At 43.5% G+C, this 17,616-nt stretch overlaps 1 protein-coding gene and 1 pseudogene across 3 annotated transcripts; one reads left to right on the forward strand and one right to left on the reverse strand.

Annotated features, from left to right (window-relative positions):
* Positions 1-1,371: 1,371 nt before the first annotated feature.
* On the reverse strand, positions 1,372-11,078 carry LOC135390102 (uncharacterized). 3 transcript variants are annotated; one of them, XM_064620106.1, is made up of 12 exons: positions 10,748-11,077; positions 10,256-10,377; positions 8,113-8,229; positions 7,850-8,039; positions 7,255-7,341; positions 5,486-5,515; positions 5,375-5,425; positions 5,231-5,317; positions 2,218-2,253; positions 2,051-2,118; positions 1,761-1,983; positions 1,372-1,639 (listed from the first exon to the last, which is right to left on the reverse strand). In XM_064620106.1, exons 1-12 carry the CDS (start codon positions 10,929-10,931, stop codon positions 1,491-1,493), a joined length of 1,344 nt encoding a protein of 447 aa, XP_064476176.1. In that variant the 5' UTR covers positions 10,932-11,077; the 3' UTR covers positions 1,372-1,490. The 3 variants fall into 3 exon arrangements, with proteins under 3 accessions (XP_064476176.1, XP_064476177.1, XP_064476178.1); XM_064620107.1 differs by lacking the exon at positions 5,486-5,515 and having other exon boundaries at positions 10,748-11,078; XM_064620108.1 differs by lacking the exons at positions 10,256-10,377; positions 10,748-11,077 and adding an exon at positions 8,354-8,422.
* Positions 11,079-11,249: 171 nt separating this feature from the next.
* Positions 11,250-14,271, forward strand: LOC135390103 (uncharacterized; annotated as a pseudogene).
* Positions 14,272-17,616: the final 3,345 nt, after the last annotated feature.

Consider the following 17,616-nt stretch of genomic DNA (forward strand, 5'->3'; position numbering starts at 1 on the left):
CCAGCTAGTTCGAGAAGCGCTTTCTCTTCACTCAACTTTATGATGAAGGAATCTGTGTCCATATACAACAGTCTAGTATCTGGAGCTACACGAAGAAGGTGGTTGTGGTAAAAATCAAACATCTTCAGCTTGGACAGTTCCAGTATCGCGAATCCTAGGTACAGTGGCTGTCTCATGCGGAGCACAGATTGAGAGAATTGGAAGAGGATAACATGAGAGCTCAGCGGTCGGAACTCCTTTAGGTTTGGTTTGCGTAGGGGTCTGAGCACTTGTTCGTCGGTTACTGTGAGACGACAGTTTACAAACTTTCTAACCTGCATACACGAACGTCCGTACACGCTATTAATTGCAATCTTAGCTTGGGAGCTTTCGAAGGCATTCGTAGCTCGTTTTCGAAGATCGTGATTGAAGTCCACATAGGATCGGAGAAAGGGCTTTTGATTGAACTTTAGAACCCTGTGAACTTTGGTGAGACGCAAGCCCAAATGCATACCCAGTTGGAAATCTGTTGCAAGTGGATCCCCTTGGAAACCACTTGCAAGTGGTTTATGAAACAATTCCCACTTGAGAAACCACTTCAGCCAGACCCCTTTGAGATCCACTTTGAAAACCACTTGTAACCATATCCACTTTGAAAACCACTTGTAACCATGTCCACTTTGGAAACCACTTGTAAGTGGTTTATGAAACAATTCCCACTTGAGAAACCACTTGCAGTTGGATCCACCTTGAAATCCACTTGTAACCAGGTCCACTTTGGAATCCACTTGCAAGCAGATCCACACTGGAAACCAAGTGGTTTCCAGACTGGATGTCCTTGCAAGTGGTTTCCAGAGTGGACCGGGCTGAAAGTGGCCTTCTAGGTGGATCCAGCTGCAACTGGTTTCTGAGGCGGCAATCGTTGCATAAACCAAACTACTTGTAGATGGGGAAGGAAAACATTACTTGCTGCATAGTGTGTACATGAAGAAAGAAATGACACTGCACGTGGCAAAGCAGAGAACATTATAACAGCATTTGTTCAGTACATAATCATGCAACATTAGTGTGAACCTGAAGGCGTATGTCTTCAGGTTCATGCCCATGTCCCACGTGTATGTCCCATACTCAAGTTTTCCGGTGTATGAGGTGAGCAGATAGGGATAAGAATGGCCGCGAAGAAGCGACATAGGTTACGTCACACAAGAGCAGCGAGGGAAGACGCGAGTCGCCCAAGCCAAGTAGGGGAGAGCGGTCCTTGAGGTCACACTGTGGGTAGTCATTTTGTGGCAATGCCCATTTTCTGGACTAATCTAGCCAGAGGGAAAACTTTCTTCCATGGTGTTCTCATAATGAGTATGATGTGTATATATTATTCTTCAACACATCAGAGCAAGTGTCGCAACGCCTTTAATAAAGAATTTCACACACACGTGAGCACTATTTGCTCAGTAGACACTACACGGTGCTGTTTTTAGTTCCCCCGGGCACGTTTCAAAGTCACACTTTAGTCACACTTTAAGTTTACGCTTGGCTGTCTTCCTGACATCCTGAATCTTCATTGACAATATTGTCGACATCTGGTTCAAGGTCCCACGGATGTCCATTTCCTTCTCAGTTACCAGGTCTTTGTGGAGGCCTGCCCAGTACCTCACAGTTGCTAAGGGAAAGAGCAAAGTAGGATGGATGTTTACTCCTTCAGTACTTATTGTTCATTGCCTAGCAACACTGAACCTTCATTGTATACACACTTGCATGCCAAGATTATGACAGCCGCATACCAGCAATGGCGTCAACTTTCTGTGGTGTAAGGCCTCTGCGTGCCAACTTGTCGACGTTCTTCCTGTCTTTCGGGGCAAGCCTTCCGCCAACTGTTCTTTCCAGGAGATCTTCGTTTCCCCAGATTGCTTGTGCGGTCTCTCGGATTACCTTCCGTGGTTCTTTTAATTTGTGCAGCCTGTCGAGAAGGTTGGCCGACACCACTACACCATCTTTGAGGTGAAACTGAAACAAGAGGCGACCCATAAGGCGTGTCATAACTGTGTCTACAAATTGTGACAACCACACTTACACGATTACTGTCGAGCAATGAGAAAGGTTTGAGATCAGAGAGAGGTGGTGGTGGCTCCAGCTCTGTCTCTGGGAAACAAGATTAAGAATTACGGTTGAAATCATAAACATCAAAGGTTCAACATCACATGTTGAAATCTGCCCTTAGTGGATGCAGGCATGGCTTACCGGCACTATGCAGCTCATTGACCTCTGGTGTGCTTGCTGTGCAAAACATGAAGGAAGAAGACCAAATGATCAGAATGCAGCAAAAGAAGAAAAAAAAAAAAAGAAGGAGCAGCCAAGCTTCATTATTGTTTTTGGGAAAGCAAGGATTTTGAAGGAAATTAATCGATCACAATGACAGTGTGGTGCTAATCAGAATATTATGTACAGCAAGTCTCACTTACAGCAGCCCCGCTTACAACTGCTTTATGGTTACAATAATGATGCCACAAACAATTCCCAGTATTTGGATGGAGCTACTTATAACATACTTGTGATGTAGTGAACATATTTCAGTGATCGCCAAGTTTGTTATCTGAGATTCACTGCATTATACTAAAAGCTGTACAACGTAAACAAAAATAAATCAATATTTGCGTAAAAATAGCTTATGAAGGATGGAATTCTCCCATTTAGCATAAAACTTGGTGGATACTTTGAATACTGACACCAAGATTACGCATGCCACCTAATGGTGCTAGTGGAGTGAGCTTCTGGGACTCATTTCAGTAAAATTTTAGATCCCCTGCCCGTCTCAGCTATACTATGCAGAGGTGGGCATTAGCACGAAGGCAGATGGGGGGGAGGGGCCCCTCCTTGCGTTCGCCTCAGGGGGTTTGAGGTGAAGCAAGGCGTGGACCCTGGAAATATAATGGAGATGAGGTGAGGCCAGGAAAATTTTTTGAAGGATGTCTTAGGTTGAGGAAATTTGTGTCAGAAAAAAAGAGTAAAGTGAGGGGTAGACCACATGCGAGGATGACATGGGGAAACATCACACAAGAGATGTCACAAATGACGTCAGCACAGAAGTGAAAAGCAAAAGCATGTGACCTTGCAGAGCCACTAACCTTTCTCATAACAAAAGCAAAATTCCTTATTACATAAAACAAGAACCTGAAGTGTTAGAAAATGTAATACAACCCTTGGTCTCCCTTCACAAGATCAGAAATCTTTGCTAGGAGCGCCCTTGTGAACTCCCGCTTTGGGTAGTGGTAGCACACATCCCTTTCGAGCAACCAATATTTCCACTGGATTGTACAGTGAATTCCAGTTATAATAACCCCACTTATGACAAATTTTCCGTTGCAGCGAATGCATCACAAAAATTCATCACAATTTATATCCATTAAATTTAAATACCTATAGCAAACTTGGGATGGGACGAACAGACTGCGCACGAAAGCGTGATCCACTGTAGTATTGATAACATTGTAGTTTTGAATGTTGGATTAGGTTGTGTGGTAAAACAGCTTTTCGTATTTATATGGAAAAGCTTGAGACCAAGTGTCACAACACCTTTAAATAGGATGCACATGACGAGGACAGTGACCTAAAAAGAACAGCCTCAGTGCGAGATACATACTGAGGCTTTCTTTCACTTAGCACCACTTGCGTACATACATGACAGTGCATCCAAATACATCTGGAAATTATGCATCAGCATTATAATTAGAGCCAAACCTTTTTGCGTTATATTTTTTGCCTAAATTGGGTTGAGGGGGTTAATGTGTGTGTGTGGGGGGGATATTTTCAGTTCAAAATTCAGGTCGTATTCGTTGTAATTTAGCGCAGTGCGAGTGAAATTCGGGCATATTTGCGTTACATTCTTTGGAACAAGAAGTGGACCAGATAGAAACCCAGTAATACAACAGGTATTTTTTTAAAAGTTATCTTGGGTATAAAGTATAAACAAGAGCAAGTGAAAGAGAATCTGAGATAGGCATATGTTGCAGATACATTCAGCCTACATTCAAGCAAAATTGCGTTCGAAACGGACAAAATTAAGCTTTGGTCCCTTCAGGTAGGTGTATGCACAAAAGTCTGAGGAGCACATGTTTAATCTTGTCAATTTCAAACGTGATTCTGCTCACTCGCAGCCTGGAGGTGTCTAGAATGTATGCATATCTCAGACTTTCTTTTCACTTGCTCTTGTTTATACTTGGATTTAGGTCAGGTTATCGTGTCTTTTGGAAATCAGAACACACAATCAGGCAATCCTGCTCATGCCCTAAGGTGGGTTAAGGGTTAAATTCAGGCAAGACCCTAATTTTGCCAATTTCGTTCAGAGGCATATGTCGGGTGGATTTCGGATTAAACCACAAAACGTCAGAACTTCGTTATAGACAAGGAAGGGAAACAGACATATTTTTGTTAGTTTCCATTTTCGTTACTACTATATTTTCGTTTCCATTATCTGGTTTCTGATACCAGCCTTTCAATTTCGTTTCCGTTAATGTTTTCGGCAATGGAAAGGTTGTTACTGAGCCCCAGGAAGACAGCCGGACCAGCTCTGTCAGCACTCTGTTTTGCCCAAGTCCTGCTTCAGTATCACATGTACACACTACGCAAGTAATTTTATGTCGTTGGAATGCGCACATCTTGCAAGATTTAAAAAATGTAAGAACATGTCTTCATTCTTCGCTAGCTCTAAGTCTAGCAGCTCAACCTTCACCCAAATTCATTCAATACTACCATAACCATGCTAAAACAAAAAAGAAAAAGGGTAAAAATCGATTGTATAGACATGTGTTGATGTCATGAAGTTATGAAGACTGGGGATGAGGTAAGCAAGGGATGCACCCTTGAGATACAATATTGCGCTTTGTTTCCATGCTCTTGTGTAGTATTTAGAGCACTACAGGGAATGGAGTCAACAAAATATAAAAATAAAATGAAAAGTCACTCAAATGTCATCACATAACAGGAATAGCCATTACCCGAATTCAGCACCGGAAGATAATTTTCGTTTTCGTTTCTGCTTCCAGTACTGGAGGACAGTTGTGTTTCCATTATCGTTACCATCTCAAATTTCAATAATATACGGTTTCTGTTTCTGGTACCATTACCGTTCCTTGGTTATAGCATACTGATATCAGGCAAGTGCTTGTAGTATACTATTATATTTTGAGTAACATTTCCGCCACCTTATCACAATAATGCTCTACAATGATGTGACATATATGCATACTTGAAGTACCTGTGAATGGGACGTGGCTCTCCATGCGATGAGATACTCGTTCTTGTGGTGTTGAGAACAGAGTTGCCTGATCATCAAGAGACAGCCCTAGGGTGTTTAATGAGTGTTAACCTTGGCCAGCAGCTTTTTTTTAAATGTGTATACCTGACGCTGGACTCCAGCTGGGCTCCGGAGCTTTCTTCAGCACTGCCAAGTCTGCATAAAAAAACGCATGCCAGTGCTTACAATTTTTCCATGCACCGTGCCACATATTACCATGATCATCTGCTTTCCTGCCAAGGCATTCTGAAAAATATTAACAATTCCATAACAAACCAAAAAACATAATAGTAACTGGCTGAACAAAACAATTGAGGAATATGTAGTAGGCTACACACAGTGTTTGTTGGGGACACAGAACTAAAGGACAACAAGGAAAAAGAAAAAGAAAAAAATTATGCACTGTAGGAAGCGAACTCTTTAAGACATAATCAGGTTGCTGAAACTTGTGTTTAAATTCAGACATGCCATAATGCAACAGGGATATACAGGGTGTCCACCACAACTGAAACCAGTAGTTCACGACAAATCATATGTCGTGAGAAAAACCGACGCTGTTGCCTGAAGACTTGTAGTGCAAATGGATGATGCTTCGCAATATCCAAAGATTTCTGCCAGGGGGCCTCACACGAGACATGTCAATTTTCCTTGACAGTGTGTTTTACATTCAAACTCCTTTACAATAAAACTCAAGACCCTGCAGAAATATTTTGTTGTAAAGGTAAATTCGCTAAAGAGGATGTGGACCAACTCTGAAATATTTTTCGTTCAGAGTTAGAAGAATTCAAGGTTATTTTCATCGTGCAAGTTAGAACAAGGTGTTGTGCTTAATTTTTTTATCTCTTGCATAGCAAAAAAAAGAGACTGAGAAAACTTTTTACAGTGCACCATGTAGAGGAAGTTTATGAAGGTCTCGTACTTCACCTGTTGCGTAGAACTGTCACTAACGTTGGACCCACAGAAAAGCACTGTGCCCGGAATATTTGAGAGTAAAGTTTCTTACTTTCATTACGAACTGAGCCATACTCCCACTGCTACTACCCTGCAAGCTCAGAATATCGCCGATCTTTTGAATGTCTTGAAAGGATTTCGCGGGCACCATTAGTTTACAATGTCATGTCATGTGAGAACTAGTGGCGGCACAACCATATGCGGTGTAGTTTGTTTGCTTTTGCCACACGGTACTTTTGGAACACTGTAAATTGTAACTACTTTTATGAATAGGTACTTAACAATATTGCCTTTGCAACATGCCAACCGTGGTTCTTTCTGCCAGTCCTTCAAGTTAACACGAAACGAAGTCAAACTCTCATCGTTTTGTGGTAAGTTTGGTGCCATAATCCAACTCGGGGGGAATATTCTGCAGACAAGAAAGCACAATCTGCACACGTGTAAAGCATATTATCAAGTCTCTTATGTATGTAATGTCACGCACATACCCCTGAGGTCAAGTATCCTGCAAATCATAGTCAATGCTCACCGGAAGACTGCAAATGGCATTCACTGATCCGTATTAGTGGAGCACGTGCCTATTATTTCTATTTTGCCTAGGAAACTTTTTGTTATAATTGTCATAATTTCGTGAAACAGTCTCAAAAATCATTTCGCTAATTCGGTATGTCCAATCGAAAGGTAATCATTGTAAATATCCCACAAATGCGGTAGATCCTATGGGGGATCGGCAAGTCTGACAATTTGTTGTAGTGCTCTTTTTCGTTAAAAAGGCATTCGCTGTGAAGGAGTTTGACTGTATCAGAGATCCTGACTTCAGTAGACATGGACACCCTGTATACTTTCACGCTGTTGTTAAGTGCATTGCTGAATTCCAATTACTGCTTTGCTCAAATGAATGCTACTGGATGTCATTGAGAGTTCACTGTACACAACAGTGTTAGCACATAGTATGTTCATGCACTACCAGTGCGGACTATTGTAACCACTGGTAGCTGTGGTCCTCGACATGCACTGACCACCCATACACATACCATTTGTAAGTGCAAGATGTGCTGGAATATGATCAATCCTGCTCCAGCTGTGCAGTTCCTCAAGCACCTTGTCAAGTTTTTCCTCAACTGCATATAACCACATGAATGGGAATGAGTGCTTCATAGTGCTAGTTTATACTGCATTATGTCTGAGAAAACTGACTGGCCAATATTTGGGGCAATTGGGAACAGCAGAGTATGATCATGTTGTCAAATGACAGTCAATGGCACAGCCAGAAAAATATTTCAGGAGGAGTTCTATGGGAGGCTTATATTGTAGAGAAGGGTGTCCATTTCTCTTCGCCCTCTCCCAAATGCAGTATCAACAGGGTTCTTTTTTTTTCTTTGGGGGGAGGGGGTTGAATTCTTATCTACACCAATGAATAGGCTATCTGAGAAAGACCGGGCTGCAAAAGTTAAGTCCAGGCTAGGCTGAGCACGAAATACACAGGAGGACCTCCAAAAAAAGATAGGAGAAGCAATCTGTAGCAGAAGTAAATTACTTGTGGGGCTTCTGATGAGGGCATTAAGTAAATATTGGAAATCCAATTATATCAGTAGCCAACTGTACACAATTGTTCATTGGGTAACACACCTATAGCAAGCTTTCCTTGACAGTCTTCCACAGCCTTTGATATGGTCAGCAGAGAAGCAGCCTCCTCCCCAGTTTGAGCGCAACCCTTTGTGCGTGGTGAGCACTGCAAGACCGCTGTCTCAATGGCATTTGCATTTCCAAATGGTGTCTCATCCACCTCACATTCTGAGAGCTCCTGCTCTGTTGCAGCCTAAAAATGGTGGGAAATGTTACCCAAATTTGCTGTAAAGAGCCTGACGATTCTTGTGCCATTCTTTACATACATCATAGCTATCAGCTGCCTGGTTCTCACTCTTCATTTTTGCAATGTGTTTTTTCAGAATGCTCGAATACATTTTCTTCCTTGATTCACATTCGTTCTTCCTCCTACTTTTCTCCTCCTGCAAACAAAATGATGCAGTGACCAAGGCAATTCGTTTAAGACAATTGAACCTATGTATTTAATAAGGGGATAAGTCGACTAATCCCCTTCTTGCTATATTTGCTGCAATGACATCTACATACCCGTATGTACAGCTTCGTCCAAACTTAACTTGAACACGGCGCCGGCCTGCGGAGCAAGAGGGACAACACCCTAGCAGCTCTAACTGGAAGCGTTGAGGGATGAAGCGCGTTGAAGCGTTGAAGAGCGTTGAGGGCTATTCTACTTGCATCACGGGGGTGCCCGTCTGAGAACTGTTGCTCTGCTTCAAATGGGCAATGATAGGAGACCCAAAGCTTCAGCTTGTTTTGTACTGATTACGTGACCTTGTGCCACCTGATATCGCTGATAGCTGCGAAGCAACATCAGTTGCCTCAAAACTGCCGTTTCCTTGCTATTAAGTGCGTGGGAGAGGCTTTGCGCGTTTAGGCGCTACAAGATAATTTCATTCGCATAACGAACCCGAGTTATTCTTGAAGCAGCATGGAAGAGGTAATAGACAGTGAATATGTGAATAATGCGGGCGAGTAACCACATTGTGACATCGCATGGAAAATTCCATTCTTACGACGTTGTAGAAAGCTTTCTTTACCATAAATTATTTCGACGTATAGCAAGCTTCTCATCCTCGTTGTTGTTGTTTGAAGAAATAAATAAAGCACTTGTTGCAATTGTAGCACTCATAAGAGCACCAACTACTCCACATTTAGTTAGCATGTTTAACTTCTTTGCTAGCACACTGCGACAAAAGGGGAATCACTGGGAGAATGGAACAAGCTTGTCAACTGGCTGGCCATGGCGAACATATGATACAACGTGGCGCTGAATGTGGTGCTTTAATGCATTTACGTGTATTATTATCCCATTGCTTTCATTCTATTGCTTAATTGCAATCAATGTGACACCACTACAACAATATGACGCATACGAATGACATGGTTGCTAACGGCGCAGACTATCACTGATCAGATGGCGAAGATTTCAATTGCCCGCAGCAATCTCCAGAACAGACTGGAATGATGTGTAGATAACAAATATCGACGTAAAAGTCAGCGCTCGTTCGAAGCGGAGCACCAGTTCTCGGACGGGCACTCCTGAGACGCGAGCAGGACAGTCCTCAACGCTCCCTCCCGATAATTCCAGTTAGAGCCACTAGGGTGTCGTCCCTCTTGCTCTGCAGGCCGGCGCCATGTTCAAGTTAAGTTTGGACGAAGCGGTACCTACCAACGAAAATTTGGGACCGTATTGCAATTTATTGGCTCGCTACAGGAGGGTAAGAAATGGGAAATGCATGTGTGTCAATGGGACGGACAATCAGATCAGGCCCCTTCTCTCGGTTTGGGATTTTTCGACTTATCCCCTTATTGCATACAGAGGTTCAATTATAATTGCGCTATACTTGCCAAACCAAGAATTACACTAGAAAGGGAACACAAGACACAAAATAAGAACCAGAGGCCTAGCACAAAAATTGTTGCAGTAAATAGGAAATAAAATACAGGTACTGGTGACAAACCATAGTGATACTTTACAAGGTTGCATACATTTTTTTAGTATAAATTTTATTTTCAAGCAAAGCATATAAGCTGCAGCAAAAATGATAAAAATTCTGAGGCACAGTTGGAATGCAGACACCCAGTGCCACATGGGATCTGCCTGTATTGCACACACCGCTGGAATTTATTGCATTACGGACGATCTATGCTGATAGATGCGTTAGGGCACTGTACAGGCTCGGGACAGACCAAGTGAGACGGGCCCTGGTCGGGCTCAGGCCTGCGCCATGCCATTGTCACCAAGTTGTCATTTTATTCCTTCCCTTAGTCATCAGTCAAGCAAAAGTAAGCGTAGTACTGAGTTACATTGCCCACTGTGCCTCCTTTGTCTGTTTTGGAAAAAGTTGAAAAAAGTCTGTTGGAAAAAGTTTAGGGTAGGGATTAGTCCAGCTGGGATCATTCGTAATCCATCGATGGCAATGTACAAACCTTTCTCTTCAGCTGTTTCTCCGTTAGCACCGCTTCCGGACTTCCGTCACATGCTGACGTGTTTAGCTTCGGCATCAACACTCTCTTGTTTTTCTGCTTGAGGATTAGCTCGGCCTTGTTTGCTGTGCAGATATTGAACATAAATAAGTGCATGGGCGCGACAGCATAGCTCGTTTCTAAAAAATGTAGGAGTGATGGATAGCTATCGTAAAGCTGAAACGCACACAACACGACAGGCAAAAACCAGCCTCAGTGTCCTTTACGAAATAACTAGATCTGCTGCATGTGTTCTGCCATATTTTCAGTTTACTTTCGATAAATCCATTCATTTACGAACATGAGCTTGCGTCCATGCAACGGACATCTTAATTAGGCCCCTTAGTCAACTGTAGTCCAGCCTTCGGCGAGTGCTCGTCTTAATAAAGAAATCTTTCTTGTAATCTCAACTTCACATGACATAAAAACACGGGACATGCGAAAGAATGTACGTACCAGCCATCATGAGAACCTGAACACGATAGACGCCAGATTTGTCACCGCGTTTCCAGGGCACCTTATAAACGGTCTTGTTGTTGAAATCTGCATCATGTCTTGGATGGAAATTTTGTATGTCACGCACAGCAACGGTGTGTAATCCTCCCTTGAACGTGTTCAGGCATCGAACAAGGGCATACATTTTACGTAACGGCTACCACGAACAGTGACGAGCCGAAAGCGTTCAGCGTTCCTCGTACTTTCGAATTTACCCCAGTCATGCGTCTCACAAGCTGTGGCAGGCTGTGTGTGAATGGCCGCAACAACATCCACCATGTGACCATATCACCTCGCGGTTAAAACACGTAAATAATACATAAATACCATCCTACTAATCTAGTATGGATTTTGTATCATTCAATTATTTTTGGTTTTATGTATAGGTATTGTCGTTTTCACTTTTTTATGGGTGTTTCGCGAGCGCACGGCATCGCATCGCCATCGCACTCGTGTATTTCGGTTTTCGGTTGGCTTTGTTGTTCACGGTTCTTCAGTTTTCACACGTACTTTGCATATTGTCCTCAATCAACACATCGACGCCAGTTAGCTAGCTGTTTGTGGAGCGTATACAGACAAGACCGCAGCAGTGTTTACACTGCCGAACGGCGTATTACAAATGGTGCTGACTAGCTGACGTCTTCGCGTCGTAGTCACCATGGCCGAAAGGAAAGTCGTCTCACGAAAGCGTTTTCTGGAGCTGTCTGAAAGTGAGGAACTGGTGCCAAGGACCACAGAATGGCGTTCACGGCGTATGTCTTCCACAAGCGGATCCCCATTGTGTGATAGTTCGCAAAAGGAATCAAGTGTAACAGAGCCGAGCACATCGCGCGTGAACCCACCGGAGCCGTTAAGAGGTTATGCGTTTGATGAACCAGTACATTATGAAGGCGATGACACTTCGGAACATGGAAGTCTACCAGTGTCTCCCACGCATGACAGCCCGTCAAGCTGCTCCGACTCGTCGCAGCCTGAAGGTTTGTCGGAGGCAGAACCTGATGACGACATGCCGCTTGCTGGCCCAGCAGACCTGAGCTTCAATATCCCTTTACCTAATAATGGATCGCTCTCCCAAGGAGACGTACTGGTTCTCGTTATGGACTATGCAGCAAAACACAGTCTTTCTTGGACTGCAGTTGAGGACCTGCTGAAACTGACAAACAAGGTGCTTGGGGAAGACGTCTTGCCAGAAACTAAACACATGTTCAAGAAGTTTTCTGGGATCTCATTCAAAATGATGACTTTCCATTTTTGCTGTCCGCAGTGTTTTGGAGTGCTAGGAAAGTGCTCAGGCACGGCAAAGGCACGCATGAACATAAAGTTGCAGTGCCCAGTTTGTATCAAAATGTACAGTGGGAAACAGTTACAAAACCAGGGCACCTTTTTTATAACTCTGCCTGTACACATACAGTTGAAGACATTACTGTCTAACACCGCCATAAGTGAAGAGCTCGCAAATGCTCTAGAAAGGGTCTCACGAGAACACAGGACAGGGACGTCTAATGTGCTCAAGGATATAACCGATGGCTCCCTTTACAAAAGTCAACGAAGCACGCTGAAGTGCAGCCAGTACGACATCACCGTGACAATGAACCTTGATGGTAGTCCAGTTTTTGAATCGTCCACCTACAGCATGTGGCCACTACAGCTTGTCATCAATGAACTGCCACCAGCTTTACGCTGGAGCAATATTATTGTGCCTGCATTGTGGTGTGGAAGAGGTCACCCTAGAATGGCCTTGCCGTTAGAAGCATTTGTAAAGCAAATGAAACACCTTGCTGAAACTGGTGTCCAGTGGACTGCGAGAAATACTTCTTTCAAGTCTAAGGTAAGCTGCATTTCGATAACTGTTCCACATTTGCAATCTGATGCGTGCCACAGATTACTTCCGATGTTCATTACTGAATGGATATTGAAAAAGGTCGTACCATCTTCAACAGGTTTTCTGCATGTGCTGCGTTGCGGATGCCCCTGCCCGGGCTGCAGTACAAAACATCATGCAATTCAACAGTTACTACGGCTGCGGATGGTGCTTTCATAGTGGAGAAGCAGTGGATGGTAAGAGAACTGGCTTGCACATGCACAAAAATAGGGGCCTTCATATAACATCGTGCATTTCCTAGATTAATATTTATCAGTTTATAGAAATTATAGAAATTAACAAATAAAACCATATGGTTTTGGTAGCGTGGACCTGCAGCATCAGCCCATTCAAGCTTGCATGTGTCATGTAGATAACAAACATGAATGTATTACCATCATTTCATGCTAATAATACATGGCATTTGCTTGATTTTTCTTGCTCTCATGGGCACTGTCAGGCTGCTCTGATTACTATTTTCCACTGATATTATCCCCATACCGTGGTCTCAAGGAGTAGCGTGACACCGATTGGTGACACCATCTGTGGGGCAGGTTATACTTGTGTAGCTGTCGTAAAACAGCCAAAAGAGTGATTTGTGACAGCAAGAGTATACTGCTTGTGGTCCGAGTTCATCGGAGTTTGTCTTGGTGCACCTCTGAACTTTGCAGAATGGCTTAGAAATGCCAGAGGACAAAAGATCATCAGTCAGGATTCTCCGAGAACAGAAGTTGGTTCACTGGTAAAAGTAAAAAAAAAAAAAGAAAGACAAGCATTTTACAAGCATCAATGATTCATACAGTGATGAACTCTGAGCGTTATGCATGCATTGTGGTTTACTTCAATGTAAATTGCAGCAAACAAGCTTACTGGTTCCTACAATATCACTCGTATGGCAGCAGTGGGACAGTCCTTTGCTGCAGCCTGAGTGAGTGATGTGCTTGTCCCTGGGCATTCCCAGTTACATTATTTATATGTTATTCTGATGGTAGCTAAAAAAAGGCGGAGTAATGCCACGAGAATAAATACATGTCGTTGTGGGTGCTGCATTTTCAACCCAATTTATAGTGCATTTAAATCTGCTGCCTGGTCATTACTCTGAAGCATAATGTCTTCCTGCTTCCTCCTGCAGGTGTTGTCAAATACACAACCACTGCTGATCCAGCAGATGACAGGACCGCTGCTGACATGATTGCAGACATGACCGAGGCAGCATCTCAGGGTACGCCTGTACGTGGTGTCAAAGGCCCTTCTCCTGTACTGAACCTCCCAGGGTTTGATATTGTCTGGAGTTTCACTCCGGACTATATGCATTGTGTGCTGCTGGGAGTGGCACGGCAGATGACAGAGTTGTGGCTCACCAGCACTGGAACGAACTACTATATTGGGTCTCCCTGTGACTTAAAGACCGTGGATGACAGACTATGCAGCATCAAGCCCCCACTGCTGTTTTCTAGACTCCCAAGGTCACTAAAGGCAAGGAAGCACTGGAAGGCAGCAGAATGGGAGCATTGGCTCCTCTGCTATAGTCTGCCGTGCCTGCGTGGTGTATTGTCAAACGAACACTTCAAGCATTTTGGGCTTTTAGTACACGGCGTACACCTCCTTCTCAAGAAAGAGGTATCCAAAACAGACATGGATGAAAGCACAGAAAAACTCACGGAGTTTGTTTTACACACCGAGGTGCTGTATGGCAAGGGCCAGATGTCTTCAAACGTACACACGCTATTGCATCTCCCTAAGGCTGCTGTCCTGCTGGGACCCTTGTGGACACATTCCTGCTTTGTGTTTGAAAATAATATGGACAAGCTCCTGAAGCACGTAAAGTCGTATAAGGGTGTCCCTTTACAAATTTTATCAAGAGTGCTATTGCAGAGCAATCTTCAAGTCCTACAGGGGAGAGCTGCTCCAGATACTGGAGGTGTCTTTCGACAAGAGCGTGCCAATGTTTCAAATGCTCCTGTGGCCCTGGGAACTGGCCACCCTCCATCTGATGCTGTAAGGTCGCTTGTTCAAAGGCTCCTACCACATTGCGAGGATGTCGTAGAATATGTTCGAGTGTCCATTGGCAAGGTCACCCTCCATAGTACAAAGTACACTGTTCCCACGAAAACTGACTCAACGGTATTTGAGCAGGATGGAGTGTACGCGAGAATTGAGAATGTAATTTCAGTTACTGCCAGTGAGGGTGGTAGCAAAGTCTATGTCATCATGGAGGAGTATGCTGTTGATAGGTTTCCATGTGTGACCCACATAAAATATTGCAGATGGCTACCTCAACGCAAGCTTCTAGAACTGACCAGTCGTGCAAAGCCTTGTATGTACATGAGTACCAATCAAGGCTCACTGATTGTGGATTTATGTGTTAGATGAACCATCAGTCAAGCAAATGATGTGACGTCGCATGTTGTGCATCAAACACAAGGCTAACACACGATCGGCATAAATTTTCCTGCACACGTTACTACAATGAGTAATAAACATATGAGCAGTCCACCATCTACCCACTTTTCACAACATCCGCTCCTACAGTTGGCCAGTGCGATGTTGCACAAAGGGATAATAAAATGATAATTGGGGGTTAACGTCGCGAGACAACTGAGATCATGAGCGATGCCACAGCGGTCGGTCTGTGGATTCCTTTTGCCCACCTGAGGCTTCTTTAACGTGCGATGAAGGCTCATCACATGACACCCTGTATTTATCGTCCCTTATGGAAGACTACGTGTTTAAGCAACCTGTACCCCGCCCCCAAGTTGCTGGCGCCATCGGCCGGTGCACAAAGGGAATATTATGCCAATTATGTGTTACCTTTTATCATGATCTGAACATCCATATACATTGTGTAGATCTATGTGTTGTCATATGTCAGGAAAGTGTGCTGACCTGAGAAATATATATATATATGTACTTGCCTTTTTTTTATTTTTGCTTCTGGCATGTGGATAGTTACTAATGTGGTTTGAGGAGTGAAAGTAGTTGAGAGTAGACAAGAGTAGAGTAGAAAGTAGTAGACTGTTGAGAGAGAGGATTTCTGATCGTGTGAACCTACTGCTAGCAAGTCTGCCTTGCAGTTAAAAATGCACAACATTATCATGATGAAAAGTATTCTAGAATTCTTAATCACTGTAGCATTTATTTATTAGTTCTCAGATAAAACTGTGATATGATGGTCTGTGTATGCAGCCTATGGTTAGTGTGGCTTCAAGCCCCAAGTGCAGCAAAGAAGCTTTACGGCCCAAGAGTACACTTGCAATAAAATTAGGGTGATAATAATGCACAAATAATAACCATGTTACTGACAAGTGATGCTGTTGTATCCATCACTGATTGTGGAATTTATGATGTGTGTTTTTGTACAATAAAGCAAGTATTGTTGACGAGACCTGAACTGCTCTGTCCAAAGCTAATCGTGTGCACGTTCTGTAACCGTGGAAGTTTATTTTCTTTTGGGCAGCTGATACTTTTTTCCCCTTATTTTTTATAACTTTTGCTGTCACCTAGGTGATCCAGGTTAAGAGATGTATTGACATTCCTGAGGTCATCTCCCCTAGTTTGTTATGGCGCTGGTGAGGTGCCTCCAGGCAATGAAGTTCCTGGTCGGCTGCTTTGAAAATCCACGTATGTCACCTGGTACACCGCTTAGTGGGCCACCATTGGTATCCAATATAAGGACTAAAGGGCAGGCAGTGTGACAATTTCATGGTTTCAATTCCTCCCCCAGTCTGTCCACGTAGAATGGAGCAGGCTGTTCTGTGCTGGAGGTTGTGACTGCTTCTTGCAAAATGTTCAAAAGATAATGTAGCTTCACCAATCTTTTTTGCCTTTCAATTATGTTTTCTTTTTCTTCATTTGTAACAGTTCTATCTAGTAGAAGGTCCTTCAATGTTAAAGCCACTGACATCGCCTTAAGAAATGTGCAAACAAGCTCTGGCCATTTCAGTTGAGCACCCCTTGCAGCATAGTAGCTGATACTGCAGGTTCTTCTGACACAGTTCCCTGATCCAGTTGAGTTCACACTGAATTTGGCTAACCACTTTCACTAAATAGTCACGTTCTTAACTACTTAGTCTCCCGATGATTTGTACTGATCCACCTCCGCCCCTCAGTCTTCCAACGTAAACCATTCTAGCCTCAAAGTTGGTCCATTTCTGACCACTTTGGCCCCTAAGTGAATCCGTTTTTGACCTTCTTGGCCTCTAAGTAGATCAGTGCTTCACCACTTCGGCCTCAAAATGGATATATCCTGAACCATTTTGGCCTTAAGTGGATCCCTCCTTGGCCACTTTGGCCTCAAAGTGGATCTTTGCTTGACCACTTTGGCCTCTAAGCGGATCCCTTCTTGGCCACTTTGGCCCTAAAGTGGATCTTTGCTTGACCACTTTGGTCTCTAAGTGGATCCCTCCTTGGCCACTTTGGCCTCTAAGTGGATCTTTGCTTGACCACTTTAGCCTCTAAGTGGATCCCTCCTTGACCACTTTAGCCTCTAAGTGGATCTGTCCTAGACCACTTTGGCCTCCAAGTAGATCCTGTTTAAACCACTTTAGCCTTTAAGTGGATCCTGTTTAAACCACTTTAGCCTTTAAGTGGATCCTGTTTAAACCACTTCAGATTCCACTTTGTTTTTCCAACTGGGTATACAACTGCAGCTTGCGATAGTGTAGAAAATATCTCTCTTTGTCGAATAATGTCAACAGTAACTTTGCATCGGTAGCTTTCTCAGCAAGGTGAAACTTCTTCATCAATTCCTTTTGATACTCTGACAGCAGATCATAGGGAACTGACATTTTCTCGGGGGCAACTGGCAGATCTCTGTGACGTTGGTGGATTTCTTTGTCATATGCTAGATCTACCTCGAGGAACTAACCCATAGGTGCGTCATCTGGGAGGTGTGTTATATCCAAGTTCGTGATTTCATCCTCTGTGAGCCACTCAAAACCTCCGTAAGGTAGTGGTTCTCTCATTACTG

This window comes from Ornithodoros turicata, chromosome 3 (assembly GCF_037126465.1).
Source record: "Ornithodoros turicata isolate Travis chromosome 3, ASM3712646v1, whole genome shotgun sequence".
NCBI classification, from domain to species: Eukaryota; Metazoa; Arthropoda; class Arachnida; order Ixodida; family Argasidae; genus Ornithodoros; species Ornithodoros turicata.

Coding starts and splice junctions, on each gene's coding strand:
- LOC135390102 (XM_064620106.1), bottom strand. CDS start 10,931: ATGTATGCCCTTGTTCGATGCCTGAACACGTTCAAGGGAGGATTACAC. Junction 8,040..8,112: donor AGGCAGCTGATAGCTATGAT/GTATGTAAAGAA, acceptor CACCATTTTTAG/GCTGCAACAGAGCAGGAGCT. Junction 5,318..5,374: donor CAGCTGGAGTCCAGCGTCAG/GTATACACATTT, acceptor TAAACACCCTAG/GGCTGTCTCTTGATGATCAG.